We start from the raw sequence: 16,688 nt of genomic DNA, 5'->3' as shown, positions 1-16,688 counted from the left end.
TTCAAACCTTGCTATTTGATGGAAGTTGTTACCTCAAGTGGTTACCCTCAAAGTGTTGTCAGTTATTAACAAGTGTTTGTAAAATATTTCCTAGTAACCTCCTCAGTAAGAGTACTATGGGATTGCATTGTGTAGTCATAATTCAGTCTCATTATGTTCTGAGTGGCAATACAATTGAGCCTTCGTGGAAGTCCTTCTTAAGAGTGATTGTGAAAGTAATAATTATAATAGTAATAGATTTAGGGCATTGAAAGTAATTGACTTATACTTGAAATTATGTGTTAAGTAAGGTTCCTTTATAACAGGTTCTTAAGAGTTAACTTGATATTCAAATTTATATTCTAACATGTAGCACACAAAAGAAACTTACACAGGTTGAATAGTTGTATGCTTGTTGGCAAGAAAAAGGCATTCGTTATTCTGTGCAGAGGGGTTCTGAAGTTTGACTACTATGGGGAATATTTCTTCCCTTTTTGCTAATGTAATACAATATTCCTGAAGGATTTAAGCACTACATGAGTTTAAGAACTTTGCGTTAAATCACTTGAAGTTAGCAGTGTTTAGTATTTAAAAACATTTACTGCAGTTTTACATTAAATATTCTAAGTAACGATGAAATGTGGCAAGGAATCACTAAAGCAGTTCTCTTTTTTGGTTCTTCAATTTTTGCCATGAAAACTGACTGTACTAGTCATGCTAAAGATCTGCACCATGTAAATGAGGTTTTAGTATCAAAAAGCAAAACAATAAAAAATAAATAAACAAAATGACCAAAGTCAGTGCAAGTACCACTTGTATGAACCTCACATTGGTTTGTCAGTGAATAGTCAAACAGACCATTAAAGAATTTCTGGTCTCTGAAAATGATTTGCTTTGCAAAATGACTGGAAGTTTTCTGAATCTTTAGGCCGAAACCACATACTCATGGCATTTTGTAAGATATGAATTTTGTGATATTTTGTTGTTGTAAATAGCATCTGGCAACAGTAGAATGGCTGATGTCATCAGGACAATTTAGCTGAACATTTCCTTGTTTTTCTTTGTAACTTGTCAATAATTTATTCACAAAAGGTAAAGAATATTTCTACAAAAAAAGATACATTTGATAAAATTCTTAAGCACACATAACTTTAACAGCTACGCGACATTCCAAATGAATCAGGTTTAAAGAATTTAACCAACAAAAAGATATAATCTCATCATAAAGCTTTGTTTTCCTGGAGTAGTTGAAGAGTTAGCAAGGAAAAATAGGTTATATTCAATGAACCATATCTCTAGCTAGGGGCTGGATATTAAGATGGTATTTTCAACTAGCAGTGGGAATATTTCTCTCTTCAATATAATTTTTACATTGTAATAACCTTCAACACAAGTACTTTTTCAGTTCATGAAACTTGTATATATATGACCATTAAATTGTCTATATTTTATGTCTTTTCTTCCTGAGTTTTTGCGTCAGAGGATAATTTTTGCCTACGCTGCATGCACAACTTAAGTTGGTTTCAAGTTGTTAAAAACATTTTTCTTTTGGAACTGAGTCCAAATAGCTCCAGATGGCTGATGGAGGTGGATTTGGGTTTCTTTCCAAGTTTCACTTTCTAATATAACAGTATTTGAAGAGAAATTTAAGGCCTATAATAGAAACTGAAAACAGATTGGCTATCAACTTTGAGGAAAGATTAAGATAAGTTAAAAAATTATGTACAGTACTAGCATTTCCTGTTCTACTGTTAGTGTCACGCCATACAGTTAATGTTTACAGCATTACTTATTGTGATCTGCTCAATAGTCTTTACCTATGTAGTTTTACATGGGTCGATCAGGATACACAAATGTTACACCAAAATAAAGAAACAAATGAAGCTGGTAGAAACAATACAATGAAAGACAAAGAAAATATTCAACTTAGACTAAATATAATACAATAGTAGACAATATGTAGTGCACAGTGAATGATGTGCATTTAATCAGGGATCATCTGGTGACCACTTTGGATGCTAGCCACATTATCTTTGCTTATGTATAGTAAATAATATATGTGTACACTTCTGTCTAGGATGTAACATTTAAATGTCTAGAATTTCACAATGTTACCCACTTGATAGCATTGCTAGACAACTGCTGGTTAAAAGCAAGTTTCTTTCGGGAATTTTCTAGAATTAAAACACACATCATTGACTGTCAACAGGCTTATTATAGCAGCCTGATAATATTTGCTGATTATGCAGTAATACAGGTCTTATATTAGTTAAGGTAACCTCACAGATTGTTTGCCCAACAATTGTTTTGCCTTTAGAAACTAACTACTAACTGATATAATACAATTTGGTCACGTTAAGCTCTCGCACACACATCAATCATTAATGGAGTTTTTTGTATTAAGTACTCTATCTACTGATCTTGTGTTTTCTTTGTCTTAAGTTCCTTGTTTATATTAGTTTCATTAATCTATTGATTGACTTATTGGCTTTATTGATTGATTGGTTTTATTGATTGCTTAGCAGCTTTTTGAGATCAATTTGGATGCATTTTCTTTGTTGAGCTTTGTTCAATACGAAAATCATGCAACAATTTTGATTAATTACCATATAACTACTAGAGTATCTTTTTCAGGTGTTGAATCAAACGAATGAAAAAGTTTGAAAACATTTTGCATTTAATATCATGGGATTATAGTTGCTGATGTGGTTTTGGTTAACTGAACTGTTAAACAGAATATCTTTTCAAATACTTTTGATCTTGTCTTTCTGGCGAAGTGCCAAAAGACTAGAAAATACATTGATAATTGTAGCTTCTTTAAAAGTTTGCCAAATTATCAATCAGTGCCAACAACTGCTTAGCGTATTATTTTTGTTTTTGTATTTTTTTTGCAGACAGTGGATACCCTGCCTACCTTGGTGCCCGTCTTGCCTCCTTCTACGAGCGTGCCGGTCGTGTAAAATGTTTGGGCAATCCGAGTAGAGAGTGCAGTGTCAGTCTCGTAGGAGCGTAAGTTACTGTCATTACGTCTCGTTATGGGTATCCTCATTCTCCATTGTTACAGAAATCTCCATCTTGGATTTTAAAAACCCTCATGAAACAGTTTACAAAAGTTTACAGATCTCTAAGTTGTCAGGTTCATTGTCTCAAAAAATTGATATCCATGCAATTTATTAAACGTAACAACAGCAAACAAAATAACCAACGACAAAAATCTCAACAAAAATTACAGCCAGTGTGACTGGTAATATACCAGTAAGAAGCCTCTCTGGTTCAATTGTTCAACAAAGCATGGTATGAGAAACTGTTTTGGCTTTACTCTTATCATGGCGTTCAGTAGAAGAATGCTGTTAAATGTTTATTTCTAACAACATTCAGTAAGTATCTTCTCAATAATATATTAATTTGTATAATGTGGAACTCTCTTAGTGTCAGAGAAAATGCAGCAGTTGGTTAGAAATTTCAACAATGTAAGGACTGCCAAATATGATTGATACCTTATATACCTTTGAAAGTGTAGCTTGACAAGTTTACAAGTACAAACATGGTTTGTTTAAACTTTAAACGAGTTAAGGTTGTTGTTAATTAGTTCAATTTTGTGTGACATTCCAAGATGAAGGGCGGAGTATGCATTTTCGTTTTGGCTTCCGTTGCCAGTGTGTCCCCTCCAAGTGGTGATTTATGTGATCCGGTTACCTCAGCTACCCTGGGAATTGTCCAAGTATTCTTTGGTTTTGATAAAAAAAACTAGCTCAGAGGAAGTATTTCCCTTCCATCAACTGGCTGATTAGCCACTCCAAGAAAGAGTGATTGTGAAAGTAATAATTATAATAGTAATAGATTTAGGGCATTGAAAGTAATTGACTTATACTTGAAATTATGTGTTAAGTAAGGTTCCTTTATAACAGGTTCTTAAGAGTTAACTTGATATTCAAATTTATATTCTAACATGTAGCACACAAAAGAAACTTACACAGGTTGAATAGTTGTATGCTTGTTGGCAAGAAAAAGGCATTCGTTATTCTGTGCAGAGGGGTTCTGAAGTTTGACTACTATGGGGAATATTTCTTCCCTTTTTGCTAATGTAATACAATATTCCTGAAGGATTTAAGCACTACATGAGTTTAAGAACTTTGCGTTAAATCACTTGAAGTTAGCAGTGTTTAGTATTTAAAAACATTTACTGCAGTTTTACATTAAATATTCTAAGTAACGATGAAATGTGGCAAGGAATCACTAAAGCAGTTCTCTTTTTTGGTTCTTCAATTTTTGCCATGAAAACTGACTGTACTAGTCATGCTAAAGATCTGCACCATGTAAATGAGGTTTTAGTATCAAAAAGCAAAACAATAAAAAATAAATAAACAAAATGACCAAAGTCAGTGCAAGTACCACTTGTATGAACCTCACATTGGTTTGTCAGTGAATAGTCAAACAGACCATTAAAGAATTTCTGGTCTCTGAAAATGATTTGCTTTGCAAAATGACTGGAAGTTTTCTGAATCTTTAGGCCGAAACCACATACTCATGGCATTTTGTAAGATATGAATTTTGTGATATTTTGTTGTTGTAAATAGCATCTGGCAACAGTAGAATGGCTGATGTCATCAGGACAATTTAGCTGAACATTTCCTTGTTTTTCTTTGTAACTTGTCAATAATTTATTCACAAAAGGTAAAGAATATTTCTACAAAAAAAGATACATTTGATAAAATTCTTAAGCACAAATAACTTTAACAGCTACGCGACATTCCAAATGAATCAGGTTTAAAGAATTTAACCAACAAAAAGATATAATCTCATCATAAAGCTTTGTTTTCCTGGAGTAGTTGAAGAGTTAGCAAGGAAAAATAGGTTATATTCAATGAACCATATCTCTAGCTAGGGGCTGGATATTAAGATGGTATTTTCAACTAGCAGTGGGAATATTTCTCTCTTCAATATAATTTTTACATTGTAATAACCTTCAACACAAGTACTTTTTCAGTTCATGAAACTTGTATATATATGACCATTAAATTGTCTATATTTTATGTCTTTTCTTCCTGAGTTTTTGCGTCAGAGGATAATTTTTGCCTACGCTGCATGCACAACTTAAGTTGGTTTCAAGTTGTTAAAAACATTTTTCTTTTGGAACTGAGTCCAAATAGCTCCAGATGGCTGATGGAGGTGGATTTGGGTTTCTTTCCAAGTTTCACTTTCTAATATAACAGTATTTGAAGAGAAATTTAAGGCCTATAATAGAAACTGAAAACAGATTGGCTATCAACTTTGAGGAAAGATTAAGATAAGTTAAAAAATTATGTACAGTACTAGCATTTCCTGTTCTACTGTTAGTGTCACGCCATACAGTTAATGTTTACAGCATTACTTATTGTGATCTGCTCAATAGTCTTTACCTATGTAGTTTTACATGGGTCGATCAGGATACACAAATGTTACACCAAAATAAAGAAACAAATGAAGCTGGTAGAAACAATACAATGAAAGACAAAGAAAATATTCAACTTAGACTAAATATAATACAATAGTAGACAATATGTAGTGCACAGTGAATGATGTGCATTTAATCAGGGATCATCTGGTGACCACTTTGGATGCTAGCCACATTATCTTTGCTTATGTATAGTAAATAATATATGTGTACACTTCTGTCTAGGATGTAACATTTAAATGTCTAGAATTTCACAATGTTACCCACTTGATAGCATTGCTAGACAACTGCTGGTTAAAAGCAAGTTTCTTTCGGGAATTTTCTAGAATTAAAACACACATCATTGACTGTCAACAGGCTTATTATAGCAGCCTGATAATATTTGCTGATTATGCAGTAATACAGGTCTTATATTAGTTAAGGTAACCTCACAGATTGTTTGCCCAACAATTGTTTTGCCTTTAGAAACTAACTACTAACTGATATAATACAATTTGGTCACGTTAAGCTCTCGCACACACATCAATCATTAATGGAGTTTTTTGTATTAAGTACTCTATCTACTGATCTTGTGTTTTCTTTGTCTTAAGTTCCTTGTTTATATTAGTTTCATTAATCTATTGATTGACTTATTGGCTTTATTGATTGATTGGTTTTATTGATTGCTTAGCAGCTTTTTGAGATCAATTTGGATGCATTTTCTTTGTTGAGCTTTGTTCAATACGAAAATCATGCAACAATTTTGATTAATTACCATATAACTACTAGAGTATCTTTTTCAGGTGTTGAATCAAACGAATGAAAAAGTTTGAAAACATTTTGCATTTAATATCATGGGATTATAGTTGCTGATGTGGTTTTGGTTAACTGAACTGTTAAACAGAATATCTTTTCAAATACTTTTGATCTTGTCTTTCTGGCGAAGTGCCAAAAGACTAGAAAATACATTGATAATTGTAGCTTCTTTAAAAGTTTGCCAAATTATCAATCAGTGCCAACAACTGCTTAGCGTATTATTTTTGTTTTTGTATTTTTTTTTGCAGACAGTGGATACCCTGCCTACCTTGGTGCCCGTCTTGCCTCCTTCTACGAGCGTGCCGGTCGTGTAAAATGTTTGGGCAATCCGAGTAGAGAGTGCAGTGTCAGTCTCGTAGGAGCGTAAGTTACTGTCATTACGTCTCGTTATGGGTATCCTCATTCTCCATTGTTACAGAAATCTCCATCTTGGATTTTAAAAACCCTCATGAAACAGTTTACAAAAGTTTACAGATCTCTAAGTTGTCAGGTTCATTGTCTCAAAAAATTGATATCCATGCAATTTATTAAACGTAACAACAGCAAACAAAATAACCAACGACAAAAATCTCAACAAAAATTACAGCCAGTGTGACTGGTAATATACCAGTAAGAAGCCTCTCTGGTTCAATTGTTCAACAAAGCATGGTATGAGAAACTGTTTTGGCTTTACTCTTATCATGGCGTTCAGTAGAAGAATGCTGTTAAATGTTTATTTCTAACAACATTCAGTAAGTATCTTCTCAATAATATATTAATTTGTATAATGTGGAACTCTCTTAGTGTCAGAGAAAATGCAGCAGTTGGTTAGAAATTTCAACAATGTAAGGACTGCCAAATATGATTGATACCTTATATACCTTTGAAAGTGTAGCTTGACAAGTTTACAAGTACAAACATGGTTTGTTTAAACTTTAAACGAGTTAAGGTTGTTGTTAATTAGTTCAATTTTGTGTGACATTCCAAGATGAAGGGCGGAGTATGCATTTTCGTTTTGGCTTCCGTTGCCAGTGTGTCCCCTCCAAGTGGTGATTTATGTGATCCGGTTACCTCAGCTACCCTGGGAATTGTCCAAGTATTCTTTGGTTTTGATAAAAAAACTAGCTCAGAGGAAGTATTTCCCTTCCATCAACTGGCTGATTAGCCACTCCAAGAACGAGGGGGCATTGGATGACTTTTATGACAAGAATTATGCTGAATTTGTTCCACTTAGAACAAAGGTGAGATAAAGAAGTAACCATCATTTACCTTTAATTTTGACTAAAACTTCATTGTCATCCTGCTCTGACCAGTGTGTGTTATTATGTTGTGTAATGAGTAATTTAATAGCCAAACATTTCATACATTGGCATGTCTATCAAAAAATGAGAAATGTACTCAACTCCTTCATTCTGACATCACAGTCCTACAAATTAGATAACTAACCAAACACTCACTGTATTTATCAAGTGTTTCTTATAATCCTTGTGGAAAGAGGAAATGGATACAGTTGTACCAAATAAATAGAAACAACTATTTTACAAATTGAAAGTACTATCTGTCTTTCAGTTTTGATCTTATGACAAGGGGAGAACAAATCCCTTTTGTTTTATTGATTTCATTATTTGCTTAGTCTAGATATATTTCAAGGTCACGGCTTCATTACCTTGATGCCCAATGTATTTCTTAGTTTGTGTAGAAGAAGGAAGCAATTGTTACTGCATTATGATAAGTTTTGATATAGTTGATGTGAAATATTACAAAGTTATATACTCTGAGATATGTTTATTTGCTGTTAATATATAAGACATAAATTACTTGATAATAAATATAATTACTTGATTTATATGAGGTTTGTTAACTGCTGCTTTTGTGATGTATAAAGAGAGATGGAAAGAATACTATGTTGTTACTTAGTATAAAGCCTCTATCAGTCGGTGTCAACTGGGGTTGAAAAACACCTTCAGTCAGATCTTTGACTGTCACCTCTTGTGGCTGAAGAGACCAGTGCATGATTGGCAGTCTTTGCCTCGTTCACCACAGATAATGCTGGACACAAGATCTTCCGTTCAGATCTTCGTTACTTCAAATGTGTTTTGTATTCATGAGCTATGCTCCTCTCCTCAGCTGATACTGGAGAACAGAGCTTTGCTGTTAGTAATTAAGAAAATGATATGGCAAGATAACTGTTTGAAATAGTAAGCATGTGAACTCCTGTTTTCATGACGTGTTCTTGAGAGAACGAAATAATGCTCAATCGTTATGGAGGATATTGGATGAAGATATGACATATTTAACTTCTATCCACATCGCTTATTTGGGCCTTGTGCAGTTAGTGCTCGTTTCTTTATATTAATTTTGCCACAATGGTACATGTTGAATTTGAAATGGTGAATATCGAAGTTTATGGTGCAATCAATGTATCTCAACTAAACTAAAAGTAACCATAACTTCTGGTCCCTTATTGGTGATAAAAGCTGATTGTTCAGAGATCTAGTTTACCAGTTTTTATAAGTTTCACATTCAGTTAAAGGAGGATGCAAACACTAGGTCCCATCTTGCTATGCTGATATGGCAAATCTTTAAATAGCCAACTCCACTGAACAGCTAAGAAAAATGCTGCTCTCTTTGGGATATATCCTAGCATAAAAATTGGTGTCTGAAAGCTGTCTTGTAAATGTGTGATGCCATAGTGTAACAAGGATTGGAAATATGAATCTGAAAAACAGTGATGAAAACAGAGTTGAACAGAACGTAACTGGCCCTTAAAAAAGAAGCATAATCAATTTAACGATGAAAAACGATGATCATTCAGGTGAAATCTTGTTTGAGTAATCTTACAGTTCTTAGGTGAATATATGGAATAATCTGATAACGCATAATCATACTGACGTGCGCGATAAACATTTCTCTTCGAATTGTAGATTAATATGTTTACACATAATAGGTCAAAGAAATTCTCCAAGAGGAAGAAGACTTGGCAGAAATCGTCCAGCTTGATGGAAAGGGTTCTCTAGCTGAGACAGGTAAGATCACTCTAGAGGTAGCCAAGCTCATCAAGGATGACTTCTTGCAACAAAATGGCTACACACAATATGATAGGTGAGTATTAGGGAAAACTTTGTGTTTGGACAAGCAATATCAGCTTTGGAAGGTGGTCGACCAACGTGCTAGCTGTTACAACAAATTCAGATTGCATTGTAACTTAATACTTGCAGACAGGTAAATTTATACATTGACAGCACCTCAAAGGTGGTTTTCCATTCATCAAACCTACGCATATCTCCTGCAGTGTACAAATTGCTTTTCCATTCACCAAACCTACACATCTCTCCTGCAGTGTACATATTGCTGTTCTATTCGTCAATTCTACCCTTCTCTCCTACAATGTAGAAATTGCTGTTCCATGCACCAAACCTACATATCTCTCCTGCAGTGTACATATTGCTGTTCCATTCATCAAACCTTCACATCTCTCCTGCAGTGTACATGATGCTGTTCCATTCACCAAACCTTCACATTTCTCCTGCAGTGTACATATTGCTGTTCTCTTCGTCAATCCCACCCTTCTCTCCTACAATGTACATATTGCTGTTCCAAGCACCAAACCTTCACATCTCTCCTGCAGTGTACATATTGCTGTTTCATTCATCAAACCTATACATCTCTCCTACAATGTACATGTTGCTGTTCTATTCACAAAACCTACACATCTCACCTGCAATGTACACAATGATGTTCCGTTCAATAAACCTACACATCTCTCATACAATGACAAAGTGGTAATTGCTATTTTGCTACATTTTTGCAGACAGCCAAATTTGCTCTTCTGACAAACAAATGATTTAGGCCTCTGTGGTGACTAGTACAGCCAGATTTTTTTTAAACATTTGCTCTTCATATCTTAAATTAAAAAGTGTGTTCTGCAAATAGTTGTCACAAATAGCTCATCCACTAATAAGCCTACTGTATGTAATATAATGTGTAAATGTAAGAGGGCCTTTGTTTGTAACCGGTTAGCTTTAAGTTATTAAAAAAACACATACACAGGCATATCAAATATTTGATAGCTAGACACATAAATACTTTAACTCTACTGGAAAGTTAACTCTCTGTTATGAACCTCACTTCAGAAATTCACGTTGTCGATAATTGGTAAGTTGTTTAATTCAAATTTAAACTATCATCATTCATATAAGCCAGGTTTTCCGTTTTTTTATACTTTTCCAGGGGCTCTTTTTTAATGAATAATGTGCTTTACCTACATTTCAATATTTTGGTAAACTTTTTTCATTTGATAGAAGAAACTAAATGAGTGAAAGTAGATTCACAAACTACTTTTAATTTCTCATGATTTCAAAGCTTTACTAGATTATACAAAAAATCACTTGTGACAGCATCAAATTATATTTTAGCAAACAGTTTAGTTGATAGGTAAAATATTTACTAGGGAAGTTAGTGATATAAGCATCTGTTCTATTACTTTAAGTAGTTATGATATGTTTCATTTGTTTATTGAAAAGAAAAGAAACAACTAATTAAGTAATTGCAAGATCGGTTTCATTTATTTGATGATTTCAAACCTTTACTAGATTATACAAAAAATCACTTGTGACAGGTCAAATTATATTTATCAAACAGTTTAGTTGATAGGTAAAATATTTACTAGGGAAGTTTGTGAAATAAACATCTGTTCTATTACTTTAAGTAGTTATGATATGTTTCATTTGTTTATTGAAAAGAAAAGAAACAACTAATTAAGTAATTGCAAGATCGGTTTCATTTATTTATTGAACTGTAGAGATCTATGGTGAATAGTCTGTTTAAGTGTTTCATAATTGCTACTTGATGTCATGTGATGTTATAACTGCAGTCATGCCTGGTGGAATGTACTTTCAGTAGCAAATAACTTTCACCTTATATAATAGCTGAGTGGGACCATTCACAAACTAATGCAATTAATATCTACGTAACATCTATATGTGTAAACCCAAGTATGCTTTTACTAATGCTGAGGAATGGAGATCTGTTGGGTTGTATGATAATTAACTTTTATATCTCCTCAGGGAGTTACTAAGTGCTCAAATTTGTGTGTCAATTTTGAAGGTTCTGAAATTATTCTCTTTAGAATATCAAGATTTCTGTGTACAAAAACTGCTACACCTCTTTGTATTAGTTATATAGCAATTTGACCATTTTGTACAGCAGTATTTTTGAAGTGTGATACTAGATTACTTATTTTTCGCTCCGACACGCAGATATATGTGTAAACCCAAGTATGCTTTTACTAATGCTGAGGAGTGGGGATCTATTGGGTTGTATGGCAGGTAACTTTGAGATCTTCTCAGGAAGTAACTTAGTGCCCATTGATTACTTAATTTTCGCTCCGACACGCAGAAGTCATCTGCCTCCTAATAACCAATATTGAGCTTGTCAACATTAATCTTTATAACACCCTGTACAGCAGATTAAGCTTTAACCTTTTTCACTTTGGACTTTGGACATAAATATTGTACCTGACGGTCAATACTTTGACCCAGTCTGCAGTTTAATACTGTTTTAACCACAGCTAGCTTGGCATGGATTTGATATTACTTGTTACATTGATCCTGTATATTAAAGTTACTTTCTTGGCCTATAAATACCAAAGAAGGTGAGAAGGTACTGAAATGTAATTTCAACCTATTTTCACTTACATCATTCATGCAGCACTTTCTCCTTACTTTGTTCCTTGGTGCTTCAGGTATTGCCCATTCTACAAGACAGTCGGCATGCTTCAGAACATGATTGCTTTCTACGATATGGCTAGGCATGCAGTCGAAACAACAGCTCAAAGTGAAAATAAGATTACCTGGGCAATTATCAGGGAGAATATGAATGACATCATGTACCAACTCAGTAGTATGAAATTTAAGGTAAGATGTGTATCAACTCAGTAGTATAGGTCAGAGGTTAAATATGTATCAACTGTATGGCGGTGAACATAAGATATGTATCAACTCAGTAGTAAGAAATTGAAGGTTAAATATGTCAGTAGTATGAAGTTAAAGGTAAGATATGTATGAACTCAGTAGAATGAAGTTAAGGTAAGATACGTATCAACTCAGTAATATGAAGTTTTAGGTAAGATATGTATCAACTCAGTAGTATAACACTTAAGGTAAGATATGTATCAACTCAGTTGTGTGAAGTTTAAGGTAAGATATATATCAACTTAGTGGTATAAGTCAAAGGTAAGATGTGTATCAACTCATTAGTATGGCGTTAAACGTAAGGTATGTTGTCAACTATGAACTTAAAGGCAGGAAATGTATCAACTCAGTAGTATGAAGTTTAAGCTAAGATATGCATCAACTCAGTAGTATAAAGTGTATGGTGAGATATGTGACAACTAATTAGTAGTATAAAGCTTAATGTAAAACTGCACATAGATAATTTGTTTTATACTTTTTTGGTGTAATATCTTTGCTTCAATTTGAATAACCAAGAAATAAACCTAATTTTCATTTGAATTTGTCCTCTCTTAGATCTTTAAGTACAATTTAAGAGTACTTTTCATACTGTATGTGACTTGTGAGTCTCTGAGCATACGGTTTTACCATCATAAAAGTGCAATAAGCCTTCCCATTATTGAAACTTTTGTTTTCTGCTTGTTGCATTCTAGTTTTCATAATTTCAGTTTCAGTTTGTATCATGTGACATAACTTGTTAAAGACCGAGCTGTAAAAATGTACTCCATCCGCCCTTTGTATTAAGAAAACTGTTACTGCTTGGTTAAAGAATTGGCTATTATAGTTTGTGACAGTATTATATAATAGTAAAAGTAAATAGTATTGTATATTGTTCACAGTAAGTATAAAATGTATGTTAACTATATAGTATTGTATTTATACATTCGATACTACATAGTAAAGCTTACAGTGTATATTGTATGGTATAGTTTATAGATAGTTTATTATGTCGTTTGTATAGTATATATTATACAATGTTTACAACACATTATATAGTATAGATGCATATACATTACATTATATATTATATAATGTTGAGTACATACTGTATATAGTAATGTATTTATTATAAAGTGTACGCTACATAGTGTAGTATATTATTTAGCGTATATAATGTATTTTGTGTAGCATATATTATGCATACTCTATATTATATATAACATATATAATGTATAATATATTTTATAAGGTATGTATTATGAAGCATGTTTTGTAAAATATCAATTGTTAATGCAACATTGAAGTAAAACTCGAGGGAAATAGTTTTTAATTTTCCTCATCAGGTTTTAAATTCATACTAATGCGAAGAATATTATGGGCGACAATCATATTTAGGATCACATTTGATCAAGTTTCATCAATCTCTTTGTCATTAACCATGTTGAAAAGGCTTGGAAAGTCACCTACTTTGAGCAAGTACAATCTCAATTTGAGATTTTAGTACTATGTGATTGCCAACAAAGCAACTGTTAAGATCAAGATTGCTTTCTCTTTCAGTGACCTCCTTAGTCATAAACTTCATTGCTTAAATATTTATATATCATTCAAAGGTTAGTTGACAATGTGTAAGTTATCAGTTCCTTCCTCTTTTCCATTTTCAGGACCCTGTGAAAGATGGTGAAGCCAAAATCAAAGCTGACTTTAGTGAATTTTACGAAAATATGCAGCAAAGCTTCCGCAATCTTGAAGACTGACTTTTTTTTCTATCTCTAGTTTAAGAGAATTTTATTTGGCAATATTTATGTCGAGTAGTTAAAAAAATATGTTATTGATTTTTTTGTGGACTGTAGTATAATATGATAAAGTATCAATATATTTCAGTACAAGTTTCATTCAGTAGTTCATCATTTGCATATTTGTTCTATTTAGTCCACAACAGATTTGGTGAAATTATGAAGAGAGTAAATATAGATATTTGTGAATGGTTTATGTAATTAAGAAATGTGTTCTTAGTAATAGAATATAAGATGACATCTCAGTATCATTTTTCGTTCTATGGCAAGCACTTGTGAACTAAGTATTTTGTGTGAGTAAATTTCTTGTAGTTCACTTTCATCCAATTGTAATCACTCCTACCAGCAAATGTGAATACTTCTAACACATGTGATGGTAAATACATTCTCCTGTAGAACTATACTGCAAGTTGGAAAACCTGTTAAATAATACATGCTTTGTAAGTGTACCAACTTCATTGAAGTCATACCATTAGTAATCACATGTTTCAAATCACAATGGCAACAGCGTAACACGTACCTTACACCTAGAGACCATACAGTATACAGCCATGATAAGGAAAGCATAACCAAGATACATCAAAACAGCTGTTATGTTGGAAGTGTTGACATTATTATAAAGGTAGATATCTATGTTCAGTTCAGTTAATATATTTCGCATATACATAGACATACAAAAACAGTGCAGTAATGGTATATACAGAATACTAGAAAAAAAATAAAATGTTTATCAAAGCTAAAGTAACCCTAAAGAAAAAGAAAATAGCAGAACAAAGTAAGAAAGAAAAAAAATGCACAAAAAAAAATTGACAATAATATCAATCTCTGTACTTGGAAATTAGATGTAGTGATTGTTGTACTGAAAGCCCTGTCTGTGTATGTTATTGATAGTCTACTGATTTTGCATGTGTATTTAATAGCTTTTCTCTGGTTAGTCTGTGAATACAATACATGATATTTCTGTTTTTGATATGGATATTCCATTTTTCCCCCATGTCTATAGCATAACATTAATTCTGTCCTGACTGTTAATTCAATTCATGATATTTCGGATACTTCACTGCTTAGTAGCATAATATGTGCTCTGACCTGTCTGTTCAGACAAGACCTGATATGTCTGTGTATACTATTGATACTTCACTGTTCTGTCCATGTCTATAGCATAGTATGTGCTCTGTCCTGTATGTTATTAAAATACATGATATTTCTGATACTTTTCTGTTTTGTCCATGATTATAGTGTAGTACCTGCTCTGTCCTGACTGCTAATATAAGACATGATATGTCTATTTATATATAAACTATTGATGCTTCGCCGTTTTCCATGTCATAGCTAATATCTGTTGTGTCCTGTCTACCCATAAAATACCTGATATGTTTGTGTATACTATTGTATTCACTGTTGTCATAGTATAGTATAGTGTAGTATCTGTCCTGTCTGTTAATACCAGACATTTGAAAGATTATTAGGTACAGCAGAAGATATACTGTGATGTATGTACGAATACATTACCGGGCATTTTGAATTATTGTCTGATGTTGTTCAGTTCTACATCATCTATGGTATAGTCTATTCATGTCTGTTCATACCTCTCACTTTGTTATGTCGTAATCATTCTACATTAAAGTAGTATAAACGTCCCATCGATACTTTGTGACATCAGTGAAATTTGAATTGTGTCATACTTGTATCGTACTCGTACTCACCGTAATGGGTTTGTACTTGCACTAGGGGCATTTTGATATACAGTATAGTTTAAATATTGTTGCACGACTAAGATCCCCTACTCACTAGAGCCTTGTGCTCATACTCATGCAAAGGAGGACTTCAATTGAACGTCATACTCTACTGTTATACACGTACAAGTCTGCTTAGTGGTTAGACGCATCCACTTTCTTAAATTTTAATACAAAGTGGATATTATTCACTTTGTATAACATATCTTACACTAGGGTTTAAATATTATGTCTCACGGGATAGTACTTCTCTTTTTATTTCAATTTTAGACTGGTTGTTTTATAATCCTGTTTCAATTGTCACTATGTTTTTCCATGAACCTTTCCTCACAACAAATCGATCACAATTTGAATGAATTATTTCTCTCTATGTAAGTGGTAGGTTTGTATGCAATGACGTAGCAAAGAGCAATGGTGCCCAATTGCAGCAACTAAAAAGGGCCCAAAGAAAAGTCCACATTCACTTGAGCACAACCATTGTCTGGGCTTGTGTGATCAGTGATTGATTTCTGATACTACTTGACTCCAGGATGTGGCTCTGAAGAGAACGTGTGACCCATTTGAGATGCAAAAGATGAGCGGTTATTTCTTTCCGGTGTTTGGTACCACTGTTCCACCCCCCCCCCCCCTTCCTCCCTCAATCCTGGTCCCAGGCATTCACAACAACCTAGCTACGCCAGTGTTTGTATCATTTGGATAGATGACTGTGGATACTGGGAAAGTGCTAATTTGGAGGGAAAGGAAATTTTGCTTTGGGTGATTAACTATATTGTTATGTGTGTAATTACATTCCTTCATATGTATGGATGTATATTCTGTTATTACATGTTAATGTTATTGAAAAGAAAAGAAAAATATGTTTCTTTGTCGTTTCTAATTCCATATCTCTATTCGGTACGTAGGGTATACGTGTGTGTGTGTGCGTGTGTGTGTGGGTGGGGGGGGGGGGTGACTGATAGTGGAGACCGACAGCTGCCATTTCGGGAGGTTGAAAGATTCAGTGTACTGGCTCTGTTGGAAG

General features: G+C 33.4%; 3 protein-coding genes across 3 annotated transcripts in view; 2 read left to right on the top strand and 1 right to left on the bottom strand.

Annotated features, from left to right (window-relative positions):
* The window catches only part of LOC139976881 (uncharacterized), a 139,234-nt gene that overhangs the window by 97,262 nt on the left and 25,284 nt on the right, over nt 1-16,688 (top strand). The window lies entirely within an intron of this gene.
* The window catches only part of LOC139976893 (uncharacterized), a 121,814-nt gene that overhangs the window by 92,956 nt on the left and 12,170 nt on the right, over nt 1-16,688 (bottom strand). The gene's annotated exons all lie outside the window — the stretch shown is intronic.
* LOC139977269 (V-type proton ATPase catalytic subunit A-like) lies at nt 1,554-16,544 on the top strand. Its single transcript, XM_071986555.1, has 7 exons — nt 1,554-1,566; nt 2,874-2,957; nt 6,457-6,571; nt 7,182-7,428; nt 9,135-9,289; nt 11,931-12,102; nt 13,800-16,544. The coding sequence occupies exons 1-7, from the start codon at nt 1,554-1,556 to the stop codon at nt 13,890-13,892; spliced, it is 879 nt and encodes a 292-aa protein (XP_071842656.1). The 3' UTR covers nt 13,893-16,544.

This window comes from Apostichopus japonicus, chromosome 12 (assembly GCF_037975245.1).
Source record: "Apostichopus japonicus isolate 1M-3 chromosome 12, ASM3797524v1, whole genome shotgun sequence".
NCBI lineage: Eukaryota > Metazoa > Echinodermata > Holothuroidea > Aspidochirotida > Stichopodidae > Apostichopus > Apostichopus japonicus.
The sequence above is the reverse complement of the archived record's forward strand: the minus strand, read 5'-3'. Positions and strand labels throughout refer to the sequence as shown.